The 18875-nt window shown below is 44.8% G+C and overlaps 1 protein-coding gene across 1 annotated transcript in view; it reads left to right on the plus strand.

Moving 5' to 3' along the window:
- The window catches only part of myo10l1 (myosin X, like 1), a 62390-nt gene that overhangs the window by 30564 nt on the left and 12951 nt on the right, over positions 1 to 18875 (plus strand). The window contains exons 18-24 of the mRNA XM_010786492.1: positions 608 to 688; positions 808 to 932; positions 1063 to 1186; positions 1305 to 1411; positions 1490 to 1766; positions 1871 to 2680; positions 2865 to 2988. Of these exons, the coding sequence (XP_010784794.1) occupies positions 608 to 688; positions 808 to 932; positions 1063 to 1186; positions 1305 to 1411; positions 1490 to 1766; positions 1871 to 2680; positions 2865 to 2988 (1648 nt within the window). The remainder of the gene's footprint in view (positions 1 to 607; positions 689 to 807; positions 933 to 1062; positions 1187 to 1304; positions 1412 to 1489; positions 1767 to 1870; positions 2681 to 2864; positions 2989 to 18875) is intronic.

Genomic DNA, 18875 nt, shown 5'->3' on the forward strand with positions numbered 1-18875 from the left:
TGTGTGTGTGTGTGTGTGTGTGTGTGTGTGTGTGTGTGTGTGTGTGTGTGTGTGTGTGTGTGTGTGTGTGTGTGTGTGTGTGTGTGTGTGTGTGTGTGTGTGTGTGTGTGTCACAGGCCCTAAAAAAATGATATGCAGCATCTTGGCTCTGCAAGGTGGAAGGTGGGAACAGATTTGAATTACTGCTTTGTGCTGGTGTGTTAAGAACCACTCAAGCCACATGTGGTCACAGATCACAATCAGCTTTTTCCTGACGGTGCTCGAGCTGAGGCTGCGGAACCTTCTTCCTGAAGGCAGGCGGCTAAAGAGGCTGTTGGAGGGGTGGGTGGAGTCACCCACAATGCTGAGTGCTTTGCGGGTGAGGCACCGATGATCCTCTGGGCAGAGTTCACTATGCGCTGCAGGCTCTTGCGGTCGGCGGCGGTGCAGCTTCCAAACCACAGCGTGATACAGCTGCTGAGGATGCTCTCGGTGGCGCCTCGATAAAAGGACAGCACGATGGGGGGTGATGCTCCGGCTCGCTTGAGCTTCCGGATGAAGTACAGGCGCTATGTATATAGTATATATATATATATATGTAAACATTTTATTTTCTCTGTGTCTTTAGGACTCACTACATTCTCTCATGGCCACTCTGAGTGTCTCCAACCCTTTCTTCATTCGCTGCATTAAGCCAAACATGGAAAAGGTCAGTCTGATTCCGTCTTAGTGCTCAAATTCACATAATAGCCTGTTTAGCAGTTCCCTAATGAAGTGTCAGTAATCTTAAACATTAATGTTAATTAATTGTTATCTTTGTACTTGTAGAATCCAAGTGTGTTTAACCCTGAGGTCGTCCTGAACCAGCTGAGGTATTCTGGGATGTTGGAGACAGTGAAAATCCGTCGGGCCGGGTTCCCCGTCCGCAGAACTTTTAAAGATTTTGCCAATCGGTAAGTATCTCTAAATGTACACTTACCTTTTGTCTCAAGTGTGGGTGTGCGTCGTTAAGTGTCCTCCGATTGTTTGACCCTTTTGCTGAGGACTTTTCTTTATTTGTTCTCTTTCTCTTCTGCCTGTCAGGTATAAAATCATTCAGAAAGAGAAATCCATATCATCAGCAGCAGGAGATGATAAGAAGAAATGTACAGACCTTCTGTACAGATATGACAAGACCAAGAAAGAATGGCAGTTAGGCAAGACCAAGGTAACATTTGGTAGTATTCAGAAACTCTATTTCAGACTCTATAAAGCTTTCAAGTTTTTACAAGTTTTCTACATCACATTGGAGAACTTCCTCCTCACGATTCCCTTTTGTTCTGCAGGTGTTTATGAAGGAGGCTCTGGAGCAGCGTTTGGAGAAAGACAGAGATGAAGTTCGACGTCAAGCTGCCATGATAATTCGAGCCCACCTCCTCACTTTCTTTGCTAAGTAAGACCCTTCTAAACGGACCTAAAATGTATTTGTACCATTTCCTATTCGCTGTATGTTTTTTCTCGTTGTCCACAGGAAGTTCTTCAAGCGTGCTCGCGCCAGTGTCGTCACGCTCCAGAAACACCTCAGAAGGCACCTCCAGCGCAGGCGGTTTGTGAGGCAACGTAAGGCAGTGCTGGTGCTGCAGAGACACAGGCGAGGTCAGGTCGCTCGCACTCGCGTTCGAAAAATAAGAGAGGAGAAGAAGAAGAAAGAGGACGCAGAGAAGAAGAAAGACGAGGGGGCGGAGGAGGAGAAGAAGGAAGGAGCTGAGAAGAAGGCTGAATCACCAGAGGACGACGATGATCCTTCAGTGCGTTTTCTACAACTCTAACACATTTGATTCTTCCTATTAATACAGAATAAAGCAAGTATTGATGTTTATTTTTGCCCCTTCTCTTCTCTCCTACCATCTAGGTTGAGACCCGGCAGATGGAAGATATCCTGCAGTTGGAGCGAGAGATCGAGCGCCTGCAGAAGAAGCGAGAGGACGAGGTGTCCCAGCTGTGTGAGTCCTCCAAACAGGAGCTGCAGCTGCGGCGGGACGCTGAGATCAAACGCATGAAGAAGGAGGCGTCCCGCAAAGCCACGGAGCTCATCGACCTCCTGAACTTCGGAGGTGTGGACCCTTCGATGGGAGCAGCGGTGGCGCCCCAGCCTGCTGCAGAGGCGAAACCTCCGAAACCTGCAAATGCCACCAGAGGAGCGTCCAAAGAGGAGGAGGTGGACGAGGGGTTCCATGCTGAGGAGGAGTGCATCCCCCTCCCTGACTTCCCTCCTCCTGCTGAGACAGACGCTCCCATCGATCAGGAAATATTCGCTCACCTCCCTCCTCCGCCGCCTGCGTTCGCAGAGGGGACAGTGCCTCCTCCGCCCTCTCTGCCCGCAAACGGTGCCCCTGTTCCTGAAGTTCCTCCCCCTTCACCTGGGGATGGTGCTCCTCCACCTCCTCCCCCAGGAGACGGGGAAAAGCAAGATGGAGACTCAGAGAGGAAGGTGAGCATGGTGGAGAGCCTGGCGGACGGGGAGGAGCCCATCTACAGCATGCCGGCCGACACCGAGTCCGACTACGACCAGGAGGAGGAGGACGGCTCCGTCAACGCCGGGGACGACAGCTCCGTATCCGGGAGCAACCGCGGAAGCGCCACCGTGACGGACGAGGAGCACCCGAGGAAGTCCACGTGCACCAACGCCAGCATCGAGTCCTACAGAGGCAGCTCCGACTCTGTGAGGACACACACTCACACGCATCCTCACACGCGTGCACGCAGACATGTATGAGCAGCTCTGCAATGAACATTTGAAATTCGACTACGTTTTGATGAAGGAAATCCGATAATGTGATGTTCCTTCTCTTGTTGATTTGTTATTATGTGCAAGAAATAATTCATGTTTTTGTATGGTGTTGCAGTATGCAGACAGTGACGACGAACACGATGGCATGATGGACACTGATGAAGAAGTGAACAATGGCAGAGTGACCTTGTTTAATGGGAATGGACCACCATATTTCCATGGCTTCCTCTACATGAAGGGTGGGTTTACGATATTATTATCTGTGTTTCTTGAACCCTTTTCTCTCTCATTTTAAAATTAAACTATCTACACCATTTCATTTGTTATTTGTGTGATGGAAACTTCTGAAGCAATGGAGATAGGACTCAGAGAGACACAAGGAGAGCAGGAACTTTAAAGGCTAGACACTGATGGTTTATTTGGAGCTTCGGCCGGAGAATTCCCAAGACATGTCGTGTGCCACGAGTTGACACAGTAGATGCCGTAGGGAGGCGTGTGTTGCAGTGGGTTGCCGGTTGGTGTTCGGATCAGGTTCAAACCCCACTGCAGTCAGCATGTCGTTGTGTCCCTGGGCAAGACACTTCACCCCAAATTGCTCCTGTAGAGATTGCCCACAGTATTGAGTATGTAAGTTGCTTTGGATAAAAGCGTCTAACAAGTCAAATGCAATGTAATGACAGCAATAGGCCAAATTACATGTAAGCTTACAGTTTGAAAGAAAGCCTATGATTTTGTGCTCCTTTGGTAATAGGTCAGGTCAGAATTCATCATCCTGCTGGCCGGATCCTCTAGTCTAGAAGATGTTTTCTAATAGAATTGAGAGATTTTACAGAATAATTTCAACATCTCAACTCATAACACCATCTTCCTCCTTCCTAAGCATTCATCGGCAGATTTAGCTCAGTTGCTACAAGCTGTTCATGTTGAAGTTTTTCATTTTTTGTGGACTTTTAAAGACTTGACGTGGATTTTTATTTCATTCAAAAGCTCCAGATCAAATGAGCATATTCAGTTAGAAAAGTTTATTTTTCAACCTCTGTTTCCAAAGACAATAATTAATTGTCAAGCCTTGAAGTTTATCATACTTTCTCTATCATCTGTTTTCATCTTACTCTTGAAAATGTCCTGGAAAGCAGAGAACAAGGTTTTTAACATGAAATCAACAATAACGCGTGCTTGTTTAAAGCACTTGATGGTTGATGCAGCCTTAGATCTTCACTCCCACACTGAAGAACTGAGGCTTACAGAATCAGTAACATCTTTTGAACCACATCTAAATATCTCTCTTAAAAATGTTTTTAAAGATTAGACCAAAGTTGTTGATTTTTCTTCCAGTCATACTAGGTCTAATTTGTTTATTTTCTTTTTTCCTCTTATTTTATTGTATTTTGACTGTATTGCACATTTGAACATCTCTTTGAAAGGAGCTATATACATAAAGTGTAATATCATTGTTATTATAATAACTAGACATCTTTCAATGTCCTGACTCATTGGACTTAAGGCAGCTGAAAACCAAAGTCAATGGCTGATAAAGTTTGATCGTTAAATTAGGTTCAGATGGGTAATCATTTGTAAGCATTTTAGCTAAAAGGTCACTGACTTGCATAAATAGAAAATCAAATTAGTGGTAGGCGAGCTTTGAGCCTCTTAAAATACTGTATGGCATTGGTATCACAGACAATCTGAATGGTCAGATAATTGAAGAAAAATTAATATAACAGAAATATTTATTTTTTTCTCCAATGAAATATGAAAAAACTACTCATTAATCATATCCACACAAAACACATTTGTGGCCTTCGCAGACCATTTACATGCACAAAAACCTATATAAAAAACTACAGGAAAGGGAAAACCCTAAAAAGCAAAATAGCGCCTTTATGTCGTCACGTAATATAAGTTTTGGATATATTAATCACCATTGTACTCACTACACTTCACACTTAGCAATCTTATGAAATACACTGCAGTACATGCTCTGCAGCATTGTCCAACAATACACACTTGGGACCAAACATGAGATGACAATGAAAAGTAAAATCTCGAAGACACCTTCGCTCATTAGGCTGTAGCTAATTAAAGCACTGCTGATTATTTCCTCCTCTTGAACCTTGTGTTCCTCAAAGGAATGAACAACGCCTCATGATCCTGAATGTCTTCTATTAACCAGAGACGATGCAAGCTAACTGATCCTTTGGCTCTGAAAGTCCACATTTAGCTTCTACTATTAAACTCGCCTGTTTGAAGCCGCCTGTGTGATAAGACAGACACGAGGCTTCCAGTGGCTCGACTGCCCACTGGGAATCAGTGCAACTTATTTCCCTTCATCGGCAGTCCCTAAACAAACAGAGCCAGCAGGACAGGGATGAAGGATCAAATTTATGTTGTGAGACAAAGGGTAGCCGAGGGAGGATGGATAGAAGCAACAGTTTCTGGCCGATGGCTTCCTTTGGTGGTCTGTGTTATTCCAAACCGGCTTCATTACAGTGTTATCTCTAGGCGAGCCACACAGCCAGCGAGAACGGGCCAGAAAAGCCTTGCAAGGTTGTGGACACGGCACACCTGCCACCTCAGATAAAATAAACATCAGAATTAGGGCGCAATTTTGGCTCCTGCTTCTCAGTGTTTTACAGTTGCTTTTTTCTAATCTGCCTTCCCTGTTGATGAATCCTTCTTCTTTATGTTTGTCCCAACGGCTCTCATTCCCTCCGGTCCGTCCTGACAGGGCTGCGATAATGGGTCCGTAAATTAGGACCGTCCCGTTTCCCACCTATCATTCTCCCAGCAGTTGACGTGATCTCTCACCTTTAAGGTCAAAGGCTAATTGGTGTAAAGCAGTCATTGCCATGGTCAGAATAATCAATCACACTGCACTGTGCTATCAGGGGTACCATTGAATCCTGTAGACGCCACTTGAAATGGCCCTCCCACAAACACATGTGCTGCCTTTATGCGCTTTCCAAAAAAAAACGAACAATTAAAATGAAATCATAGCCAGACTTAATGTCATTAGCAGGCATTTATTTTTCTCAACCTGTTTCAAGATCAGACACAGTCATCTCACTGCCAAATGTAAATTATCATAGTCAGAAATCACTCCTCCTGAAAATGCTGCTGGCATAATACCAAGTGTTTACATGTTTTTTTAGTCTTTCACGTTCTTCTCTCTGCTGGAAAATCTAATCACTCTCACAGGTTTCACTTAATCACATGAAAAACAAAATCTGAACTATTGAGTCTCTTTAATCCACTTTGTGAATACATGTTGGAGAACACAGCTTTCAAATTCCAAAAGGGATTAGTTCTAAACGGCAGAGACAGAGAGGCCTTTGAGGGGAGCTAAAATTACAGGTGGAGTGATCCCTTCTAAAATTATCCAACTCTTTTATATTGCGCCTCTGAAGAATTCATGCTCATGTTTAATTCCCAAGCTCTGATAACGAATGTCTCCTCCAAGCACCTGAAGATTAATAGACTTTTACCAGGTGCTCTCTGTCTTTTTATAACACACTCCAGCTATTTAAACGCTCAGCTGTCTGGCTGTCAGCTTACAGCATGAGGTCATTTAAAGGAAGCCTTAACCCATGGATATACTTAAAGAGTGGCATAGCAAGCATCTGACACAAGTAAGAATAAGAGTAAACTCAGACAAAACGAGAATCAAATGCAAGTTAAGCTTTTATTTGAATACAACCAAGCTAGCAGCTCTATAAGGATGTACAAGGTACTAGAGGATGTGAGCTAAATGTATATAAATATATTAGCAATGACAATGCTAAGAAGCACATTTTAAGACTGCAGACACGCCCCTCCCTATAGTGCAGGAGGAAAAACACATGGATTATGGAAGTAGAACTACTAGAAGACTAGAAATAACAGTAAAAGAAATGCCATCCCATCATATCAGCATGGACCAAAGTGGTAACCAACCATCCCTAAAATTCACAGAAAATCATTTGCAAAAGGATGTCATTTTTCTACATTTTGATTTAAATAAAATATTTTTCAAAAAGAGCCCAAGAGTTCAAACTCTGCATGACTGCAACTAAGAACATAAATTCAGACCAACTACACATCATAAAACCAAACACTCTGCCATTGCCTGCGCGCCTCCTTGCACCGGCACAGGCCAAACTTTGAGTGATGAAAAAGCATATTCAGATTTCACACTCCAATAACAACAAGTAATCAAAGCCAGCGGTGGAGCCGCACCGACAGAGGCAGCAGACCGAGGTGGAGTGACGCTGCCGCAGCCCTCAGTCACACTCTAAACACCTGTCCTCAAATGGACACATCAATCCCTATTTTACAGCCCGCCTGGCCTCCTACACTGCCTCACATTAACATGCACGCACACACACAATATACATATATATATATATGCAATATATATGCACACACAGAAACGTTACTGACATTTCCACATATCTGTCCTAGCAGATGTTTAAAAAACATTACGGTTGGAAAAGACTTTTGGACTAAGTATTTATCTACGAAGAAAGAACAGGAGACACCAAAAGGATGAGGGGGGAAAAGATGGGAAGCGGAGAGAGTAGAAATACATCCGTTGCAATGCAGCATACGGTAATCTCGCTCTTCTGCAGGACGGACTGATTCACAGCCGTGGAGTGGCGAGAGATCTGTGCGGTATGTGAGAAAATGGTCCTAGACCGAAAAGAGGGTAGTGAGAAGCACTTAGCACCTGGTCCGGGATAATACCTATTCTCTCTCAACACACACACACACACACACACACACACACACACACACACACACACACACACACACACACACACACACACACACACACACACACACACACACACACACACACACACACAAGCACTTTGCTTAATAGAGTAGCAGCAGTAGTCAGCGTTTCCCATGGCAGGCTGTAATCGCATGGCTGGACTCAGTGATGGATTTTGGGTTGGAGGCAGCATCAGCACCACTGCAATAAACACACACACACACACACACACACACACACACACACACACACACACACACACACACACACACACACACACATACGCAGCACATGTACATGTGCATACACTTAGGTATTTGCACACAAGGTTCTGTGTACAAAAGGATTAGTGCTGATATGTGAAAGTTAAATGGAAGAGGCATATGTGGGATAAGGGATTTTTTTCTTCTGCACAATACAGTATCTATTCACAGTGAAGATAATCTAAATTCTCAGAACTGTATTTAAGAATGTTGGATTATATACAGGTTCCTAAACAATGCAGGGGGCTGTAATCTTCCCTTATTTTTACATATTTAAAAAAAATAACCAATGCATTATGTATATTCCTTAGGTTTACTAAAACGGCAGACCTTCATTTAACCAAAGTATCCCCAGGTTGTGCCACTTGTGTTTTTACCGAGTTAAACATTAGGTCTAGCAGTCAATCTTTAAAGAACCCAGAAGCTCATGTTAGCACACAAAGTATTTAAATAATACTGAAAGACTCATCTGCATGAAAGAAAATTGATCTAAAATGAATTTCATATAAAGTCAGTTCACCACATTAAACCTGAAATGCCCAATAGCCAAATCTTCTTCTAGAAAAGTTTAACTAAGAAAGAAATAAACAAGCTCAGCACGGATTTGTAAAAACTGCTATAATTTTGTAACATACGCAACATTATATTATGTTCTGAATCTTTTTTCATCCATATGGTTTGAAGAATCATGAAGATACTGAAAACACCTTCAAGTGGTTTAACAACCTTGACGATTCTCCAAGGATTGCCTGTTATTTATTTTTTGGGGTAAACCTGGTGTTTACCTCTGTGACTGGAATGTGATGGGAATACATGAGGCACAAACTGCGGCTAATCAACAAGTTAGTGTTTATCAGTTGATGTAGGAGCCCGACCAGTAAAGGCTGATTTGGAGGTGAAGAAACGCAGAGCCGTGATTAGGATCGTAGATTTACACCGTCAGGATTCAGGTGCAGTGAGGGGTTGAGATAAAGCATGTTTGCTCAGAGAGATCTATGACCAGAGCAGGCTTACAGACAGCTGAATTATTCACAAGCCCACACATAGGAATCCTCAGCTTTCAAAATACATGCAGACCTTGAGTAAATGTGAGTTTGTGTAAGGCTGTACGCAAACACATGCTGTAAACAGGTGCTCGTACGCACAGAGACATCTAATATGTCTTTGAATGAATGATAACACGCTGAGACACCACCAACTGTGAGCAGATGAATGATTTTCAGTGATCCAACAGAATACTTTCCTGTCTTTCTCAATCCTTGAATATTGAGTAGGTCCATAAATATTGGTTGAGGGTGATGATGTGAAAACTGGTTGTGATGTTCAAAAAAGAAAACAGGTCATAAAAACGACAAACAGAACAGTCATCTCCATCTTATTCAGCCTCACATCCATTAGTGTGACAATTTCATTAAACAAACATAATGTACAAAATCATTTCCTCGACTTGGCTGGCTCCGAGAAATTAACAGCAACATGGAAGTCATGCATAATGAATGTGAACATTTGCCATCTACAAGTCTCCCACAGTCAAACATTAATTCAACCTCGCACAGGGTGTGGAGAGGGAGGAGGAGGACGAATGGAGCGGAGGGAAGAGGAAGGACTTTGGAGAATGAAAGTGAAACCTTTAGAGGTGGTCTGACCGAGAGGCAAACTGCTACGCTTAAGTTCTCCGAGGCTGGATTGATTGCATTGGAGTCTCGGTTACAAAATGAACGATAAGAGGATATCAATGGGTCTACAAATCTTACATCAAAATGATTTAGATTATGTTTACTGAAATGAAAAAAAGCCATTATGCTGGTCCTTAAAAATTATACCGTGGACACTGATGGGGATTATAACTTTTCTAATTTTGAACAAAGGAGAAAACATTCTGCTGTTATAGACATTAGAATGTCAAATGCTCGGTAAATATAGCCGTACGTATAACATAAAAAGAAAGATTAACATCAAATAATTAAACTCAACTTGACAGGGAGTGAAAAGTGCACGTCAAGTGGAATGAAGTCTACTCGCCGCTCTTTTCCCATTGATCAAAAAACAGGAGCGTTTGACATGACACTCATGACCATGCCAAAAACACTTGGCATCATCTTATTCCCTTTGCATAAATCTTACAAGCATTTACCTCGACGAAACACAACAAAATGCTAATGGTAACATTTTCGGTAGGGGAGCAGAAGCAAAAAAAAGGACTGCTCATCCTTCATGAGAGGTGATTTATTACCCGTACAGCAGGGTCATACATTAATTTTGGTCTTTATATAAAAGGCCTGTTATTTCTGCATGCATAAATAAAACTCTCAGGGAAACATGCACACATAAACACACACGTAGGGAACACACACGTTTGAAGCCTTCACACTTGGCTTGTGTTGGGGAAAATGTCACAGTGTCGCGAGGATGTTTATCTGGCGGGGACAGATTTGATGGCTTGACAGGGCCGCTGCATCTCGGATGCCTTTTCCATGACGCAACGACAGAGTGTGTATCTGTGTTTTTGTTTTTGATTGTGATGTGTGTTGTCTTTGACTGACGCGGGACTATGGGAGATGCCAGCGTAGCACGCGGCGCTCGACCAGACGCACATTGGATCTGACACTGCTGAGCCAGCGGTGTGACAGGCATGTGACAGGCCAGAGCTGGTCCTAAATGACTTCTTAGGCTCCATTACCCTGCCAAAACACTGGACACGCCGTCTCCCATTTCCCATTTCCCCTTCATGGTCACAGAGCTCTTTCCTATTCACAAATGGAGCGCTGATTGCACCCTACCTTTCACTCAGTATAGATTAATCGCACATAGATTCAGGCTTGCAAGCACACGGATAGGACAACCCACCCTACTGCTGCAAATCAAAGAGAGAAGCCAAGCGGGGGACAGAGTGCCAGAAACAGGCCGGCAGCAGTGGCGATTATCCCAAAGGAAGCATCAGTTGTTGGTATTTACACTGCCACTCCACCCTCTGATGTTTTGACACCGGCGGCCTCTAGAAAGAGAGAGCATTTGTCAAGAACTGCTTGGAGAAGCAGCGCATTGAAGGTGACCGAAGATGAATGTGTCATTAGCCGATACACAAATTAGTATACGGGGAGCAGAAAGGGTAGAGGAGGGCGGCGGGGAGGGGAGGAAGACAGCTGCAGCTTTGGGACAGGACAAGGAAAAACAATGTGAAACTGACAAAGGAAATAGCGCTTTTGTTCCGAAAGTGAAAGCTTGAGGAACACTTTGCAGCTCAAGCTATTATTTGAAATATAAAGGGCAACGACCCGTAACCTTAAAAGAAGCAGCAAGTGCAACTCCCGAGTGACTTTGTGTGAGGATAAAAATCGAAGGAATGCACAATCTTTCATCTCCTGTGATGATGGAGAAAATATATGACCCTCACACCTATTCACCCTTTGATGTCAGAAAAAAAGTATGTGTACATGAGGGATTAGGTCCTGGAGCTCTGCTACCTTTACTCACTCCCTACATCACAAGTGGTTTTGATATCTTGCCAATTTCCACATTAGCCTCTCCTAATGAGGATGGCGGAGTGTACGTTAAACCCTGATGCCTGTTAGTCTGTTTATCTCACAGGGAGAGGGCTTGTCATCGCTTAGCCAGTTTAGCTCAGTCGAGTGTGGTGGCATTTCTGCTGTCTTTCCTCCTTGGCTTTTCTGCACACTGGTAATTGCAATCTTATATAAAGAGCCACATCACATTTAAAATATGGGGTGAGGACAAGTGAACAAGGATATGAATTCCGCCGTCAGATGCACAGAAGCATGAATCATTTATGGGACAACATATTTGCAGACATGTGTTGATGGCAGATACGATCTTCTGGATTTGTGAGGTTGTTGACAGAACAGGCCTTTCTCTGCGATAACTAGCAAGCGAGGGCAGTGAGAGAGGAATTGATAAGAGAGGTGAAGAGAGACATAAAGAGGTAGGCAGAAGGGCAGAGAGAAGGAAAGTGGCTGGTAGTAATAGCAGCTGTAATTTTCAAAATTCTGGGGCCGTTGTAGCAGAACTCCTGGCGCATTGTTTTGAATGAACTCTGGCTGCTAAGAATGAAAATGAGATTTCACTGTATCCTGTCCGCTTAACACCGCATGGGTCTCAATAAACACTAAAGCTATTCTCATTTCATGCTTCCCAATGTGTAGCGGCAGACAGCAACACCACAGCACGCAATCACAAATTCAAATGAAAAGCAAGGAGGAATTTCTCCTTCACAGCCTTGTTTAATTTGCCGCCTCCTGGGCAATTGAAACGTGCCTCTGCTGTGCTGTGGTGTACGGGGTTCAGAAAAGAAGCCTTACATGCATTCAGGGCTGGGGAAAAAAGTGGGCCAGGAAGGAAAGGAAAAAAAGCAGAAAAAGCAGAGCCAAGTAAAAAAGGCAAATTGAATAAACTCGATATGTTCGTTTACACCTGGAGCGTCGTACTGGAGTTGAAACAGACGCCTACACGCGCCGCAGACCCACACACCCCCAGACCGCATCGGTGTGTGTTAAAGCCTGGAGCTCTCCAGCCGTGCAGCCGCCTCAGGGGAGACATCCTACTGATAACACAAACTATCTCCTGGCTCTGGGTCCCAACGGACAGACAAACAAAAGACAAGGCTTTATCTGCTTTTATCTCATTAAACACTCTATAACTTGCCTAATTGTTTACGGAGGGATTTAGAAGAATATCCCACCTAAGGTTTATGAGTTTGGTGCGGGTGAGCGTGCGTGTCTACCTTCACTCCAACCCACACATGTTGGGGAGTATGCATTTGTGATTCATTGTTGCCAGGACTTAAGGTGGGGTTTTAATTAGCATGTGTATGAGGGTGCAGCCCATTAAGATATGGCAAAAGATTAAGAAACAAAGGGCTGCATTTTTAAGCCTTTTTCATTCCATCCATCACTCCATTGGGGATGTGAAGGAAGCCCAGCATTTTGATGTGTATTCGTTGAGGCAGCAAAATTACTTGTTATTGAATAAAAGTTAAAGTAGGCATATTAATCCAGTCTTTTTATTATACATTTAATAGTTAATAGGAGTGGTTTTCGATAAACTGTCACACTGCGAGAGCTTACATATTCATACAAGAGGCATGCATATTGGTAATTTTGATGCCATACTCCTTCTTTACCGGAGCCCCTCAGGGCTGCGTGCTCAGCCCTCTCCTCTACTCCCTGGTCACACACGACTGCATGGCCACACACATCTCCGACACCATCGTGAAGTTTGTTGACGATACAACTGCCATCAGCCTGATTACCGACGGCAACCGCCATCGGCCTGATCACCGCGATGAGGAGAGGAGGTCAGAACCCTAATATCTTGGTGCCAGGATAACAACCTCCATCTCAACGTCAGCAAAACCATGGAGCTGATTGTGGATTACAGGAAGCAGCAGAGAGAGGGACACGCCCCCATCGCCATCAATGGGACTACGGTGGAGAGAGTCAGCAGCTTCAGGTTCGTCGGTGTCCACATCACTGAGGACCTGACATGGACTCATCACACTAACATAGTGTTTCTCAAACTTTTTCATACCAAGGACCACTTAACCAATAACAAAAACACCACCGGACCACCTAACTCCACAAATATCCAGAATCACAGCATTTTTCTAGAACAGATTACAAATCGCCTGAAAATGGTACAAACAAGTGGCAACATGTGTGATGAAGGTGTTGCGCTGGGCTATCATGCAATCGAGAGTGAAACTTATACTCGCTCCATTGCGTCTGATACCTACCGCTTCCTATTTACATTATTCCCTAGATATTTGTAATGTAACCATTGGATGACTCTACCATTGTGCCGTACGCGAATCACGGGGCCGAGTGGTCAAAGACCACCCCACTGCGTAAGACTCCACTCCATTTTCTCGAGTAGACACGGAGAGGAGTGGAGGTTGTCATTATCCGAAACGTGCGGCGAAGGTTGGTAGCACGTGTACTGCGATGTAAAATCACTGGCTGAGTGCGAGATGACACTCCGAATGTACTCCGTCTCGGAGCAGGACTGAGTGAGGAGAAGCGGTAGGGATCTCATCGAACATCTGCGCCGAGCCGGAAGACGACAAACTATTTTTTCGCTAACCTTAGTATGTCTTTAGTGTGGAATGTGTGTTGTCTAGTCACCTCTGTACAACAATAATAATAAGGATAAATCAAAAAGAAATTCAATGTAAAGTGTAATTAACCTGAGCTCTAAGTCCACTCCGGTCGGTGGGACGGAGGGGACTGACGTGCAGCGACGTGTGTTAGTACGGGACTTAATACTGGCCTGTAAAGAAAGTATGTTGTTCTTCCCACTTATTTTTTATGTCCAGGCAAGCTACACACACACAGCATCTCCCACACCACCAACTTGCATGTCGGCGTCACCCGCGCGGCCTTGTGTCACCTCCGCAACATTGCGCGACCACGCGTTAAGGAGTCTCCTACGGAGGACTACGAGCGTCGGGTAAAAAGTTACTTCACTTCCTCCGAAATTGTTTCTTTTTTTTTCGAGATGTGGGGACCGGCGTTACAGGAGAGTTTTACTTTCAGGCACAAGCGTTTATATAGAGCTTTATTTACATACGTGACGGTAAGGGGGTGTTTGGTATATTGCTCAGACGCTAATTTGCCAACAGAGGACACGACCGAGTGAACGCGTTGTGGACATTGAATAGACTCTGGAATACGTTGGGTTAAAACTAAATAATACATACAAACCTCTTATTATATGACCAGTATGGTTTAATTTAAATTTTTTTAAATTTTGTAACTTAGAAAAAAACTATTTTATAAAAATATACAAAATAATTAAGACGTGTATAATGCTATTTGAGTGTGATAAAACGCCGGGCCGTCATTTGTGGAGGCGCCGGGCCATGGCCACGCGCCGGTCCATGGGCGCCTGGCCCCAACCCCTGGGACTCTATCTCCTAGTTACTCAATCCCGTCTGCTCCGGATCGTATAAACTAGGTAGACGAGGACACGAGAAAAAAACATACGTTAGTTCTAGGGTTCTAAGTTTCTAACTATGTCACATGAATACATACATACTTTTTTTGATTCTAGTTGTCCAAAGAGGTTGTCCGTTAACTTTGTTCTGTATTAGTTTTATATATGTATTTTTGTTGTTAGGGTTTATTTTACTACGTTTCGAAGGGTTCCACAATTTTTTTTATCAGGGAGTACACAGGACAGGGACTCAGACCACCCAAAAGTCCTATTAGAGAAAGCACGGTTGAACCCACCTACGCGGGCCACTTTCTACCCGGCCGTAACAAAAAAACCGAGGAGAGGTTGAAAGGGGAAAAAGCATAAAACAAACACAAAATAAATGAAAAACGGCAAAAGAAATTGTATCAACGTTGTACGTTCGGGCTGGCGTGGTTGAGACGATATCGTCTCTCCTTGAAGAAGGTGTATTCTTTGAAACACCTGTTAATTGGTGGCTTGTCTGTTACCTCTTAAACGACGGAGGACCGGCAGGATTTGACTCTACTTATTACCTGAATTATTGTTGACCACGTTGTCTACACCCTAATAAGAAGCTGACAAGACCGAGTAAATCTCCGTTAGAGTACTTAGTGTACGGCCCGAAAAGTGGGACGGCTCTCTTAAGTGTCAGAACAACACTAATTGTCGTCACATATAAGGCGGCGAGCGGCTGGTTGTTGTGACGTGACGGTAGTCGACAAACCCTAATAGCTGTTCTGGCTCTGAAAACGTTGCGGTCTTCGCCAACAAGCAACACCGGCCCCTAAAATTTTGTGGGGATTGGTACTTCTTCCAGGACGGCTTCATGATGGATTTTTTAGTCGGTGCGCCCCTTTGTATGACCTGGTTCAAATAAGGGAAAAGCTGTACCTAAATTCCGAGAGGGAGCGGGAAGTGTATAGCCGTTTAGTCTAGTGTAGAGTGACGACGACGACGACGGACGAATGTCCGTCCCGTCTTTGAATTTGCCTGTCTGGCCATTGTTCCTGTTTCATGTCGGCTACCTTACACCTCAGTCTAAGTCGAGACGTTTCCTAACGAATAACGTAGATGCCTAACCTCACAAAACTCCTGTTATTGTAGTTGTGTGTGTGCCTATGCCAGAGACGATGTAACCCTTTACGTAGGCTACTGGCACCCATGGCTTCCAAAGACATGCTGTAAGGGTTTAGTTTTCGGGGACCTATTTGGTCGCTCCGTGCGCTCCACGCGTGGTTCGACCTTGCACGTGATAGCGCGTGTCTCGGGCGGAACCCCTCTAAACCTCCCAAGTCCCTTAAGATTCATACTTGAGGCCTCTCGATAGTCATTTCACGTTTCTCTGTATGTTTCTGTTTCTACCCTTAGACTGAAGTTCTAACATTGTGGGCCTGTACACCGGGCCCTGATTCTTGTTACTGGCTGATGGTTCCTCGTCGCCCCCCACCGACGCCCTCACAGACGTACACCGTAGAGAGGAGTCTACTCGACTTGTAAAAAAACGAGCGAGCGAAGTTCTGTCGGTCCGACCCCCCACGTCTCTTCCTAGTCCTTCGGGACGGGAAAACAAAATTTGTCCCGTCTACACACCCATCTTAGGGAATTTTCCCCAATTGGGTGTGTTCGAGGACCTGGACTACCGTATGGGACCGGCACAAGAGTCCCACACACGTCAAGTCGACCGTCTCCACAAGTGTTCGTAGAAGTTGTCCAGGGACGACGTCAGACATCAGGGGTGTTACAAAAATTTGTGAGGTGGTAGAAAGGACAGCTGTTTTTAGAGGCGGGTATTTTATTTGGTTTTCGTCGCTTCTTCTTGGGCCTCATCGTACCAACGGTACCAACGGGAAGACAATTAAGAGGCACCACCTGCCAACACACGAGGACGACATTTAGAGAGGCCATCAGGTGGTCCGTCTTACTTTTTGTGTGGTGGAGTATGGCGGATTTAAGGTTCCCTGGCTCCCCTGCGTACGCGTCTCAAAGACAACTGTAAGAAAAAGCGGCCAGTTTGGCAAATTTCAACTTTAGAAGGCATGTTTTGTATCTTTTCACGGCCGAGTCTCCAGAAGAAACAATAAATAACTCGAAATTTTGTTTAAACTTATTGCTGATATAATTATTATATTCTATTATTTGCCTCGGAGAGAAAAGGAGGGGGACGTCAGACTGGCGGTCGTCGACTAGAGACTCGTCCTCTGCAACCCCTCTCCCTCTGCACCCTCTCCCTCTGCCCCGATAAAGTAGCAACCAGTCTTTTTGAGTAAACATAATTCTCCGAAGGTGCCTCGGCAAACGGGGGGGCTCAAAAGGGCGAAACGTCTAGATAGGTGGAACCCTGGGCACATAACAAAGCCCCAGCAAACAATGCCGGAGTCACATTTGCTTTCCCGATATGCGTTCTCTTTGAATAACGCCTATGTTGGGCATAGTAGGAGCACATTTGCCCTAGAGTTACTGATGGCGGATCCATCGTGAGTTGAGGTAGTTATTACTTCAGAAACTCACCAATCAGTTTAGTAAGTAAGTGGAGAGGGAGGGACTGAGAGGACGACCTGGGGACGGTCAAACGGATGTCTCGTTTTGTCCAGGTGTCTGGCTGCGGTATCGGAAGTGGTAGGGTGTGACGGGAGAGGTGTGGACCTGGGTCTCCTTTGTGTATACACTCTTACGACAAGTAACTAATGTCAAGTCGGAAGTTATAGTAACACGGGGGTTCGATCAGTAGGTTCGAGTCTCTGGAACCTGAGTTGTCGCGGGAGACACTTGACCTAGGACTTGGAAGGACTGCCCGTCTGGGGTCCGTCACTCCCACCCTTTGTAGTGTAGGAGGTGGGGACTAGGAGGTTGTGGCCTCGGGGAGTTTCGACGCACGGAGTCCGGGAGAGGAGATGAGGGACAAGTGTGTGCTGACACACCGGGTGTGTGTCGAGGTTGTGGTTGGCACTTCAAACGACTGCTGTTGCTGGCAGTAGCCGGTCTTAGTGTCTGCCGCTGCTCTGTCGCATTGTCTTCTCCTCCAGCCTTTGGACTGTAGAACCACCGGTCCTATTGTTGGAGGTAGAGTTTGCAAGTCGTTTTGTTTTCCTCGACTAACACCTAATGTCCCCTTTTCGTCGTCTCTCTCCCTGTGCTGGGGGTAGCGGTAGTTACCTTGATGCAACCTCTCAGTCGGTCGAAGTCCAAGGAGCCACAGGTGTAGTGACTCCCTGGGACTGTACCCGAGAAGTCTGATGGTGTGTAGTGGTTTTTTCAAACTGTCGCCCGAGTAGAAGGAGGCGTCCGATTCCTCCAAGTTTGTACCTGGAGGGTCCTATGAGACGTTTGAAGATGTCCACGTGGTATCTCTCATAGGACTGACCGACGTAGTGCCCGACCATGCCGTGGGACGTGGCGGGAGTTGGCATTCCGAAATGTCTCCCACCACTTTTTGACGTGTCTTGTAGTGGTCCTGCCTTGACGGTAGGTACCTCCTGGTAATGAGGGTCGCCGAGTCCTTCTTTAGGGAGGCCTAATATTTTCTGGGGATTGACAAGACAGACGACGGCAGACCCGTCCGGCGATGGCGTTGTAGACCTGATTTTGGTGGTCTGAATCCCTGGTCAAAGTAGGGTGTTCGTTATTCTGACTGTGGACTTGACAACTTTGTTGTAGGTATTGTAAATAGACGATGAATCATTAATAAATAAATAAAGAGATTATTTATTAAGGTTATTGAACGTATATCTGAGAATAACGTGATAAAGTGAAAAAATTTTATAAAAATAAAAACATAAATGATAAATGAACGTGATATAAAAAAGACAAATAGACACAATGTCACCAACGTGACAACCTCTTCGGACATTGGATTCTAAAAGTAACCGTATTGATGTGACATCGATACAAGAATACTGTTTTATTCTTTGGAACTTTGGAACTTCAACCGTCTCATAGGACCTCAGGTACAACTTGGAGGAGTCGGACGCCTCCTTCTTCTCGGCGACAGTCGACAAAAACACTACCACAATCACGTCACCAAAGAGTTTCACACCAGGCGCCTGGTGACCCACCAGGCACTCGCGGGGGATCACCAGGGCACTCATATAACCATTTTAAAGTGTAAACTTTAATTAATTAACTCAAAAGCGTGAGAGCGCCC

The sequence above is a fragment of the Notothenia coriiceps genome, unplaced genomic scaffold (genome assembly GCF_000735185.1).
Source record: "Notothenia coriiceps isolate Sejong01 unplaced genomic scaffold, NC01 NC01_scaffold00029196, whole genome shotgun sequence".
NCBI lineage: Eukaryota > Metazoa > Chordata > Actinopteri > Perciformes > Nototheniidae > Notothenia > Notothenia coriiceps.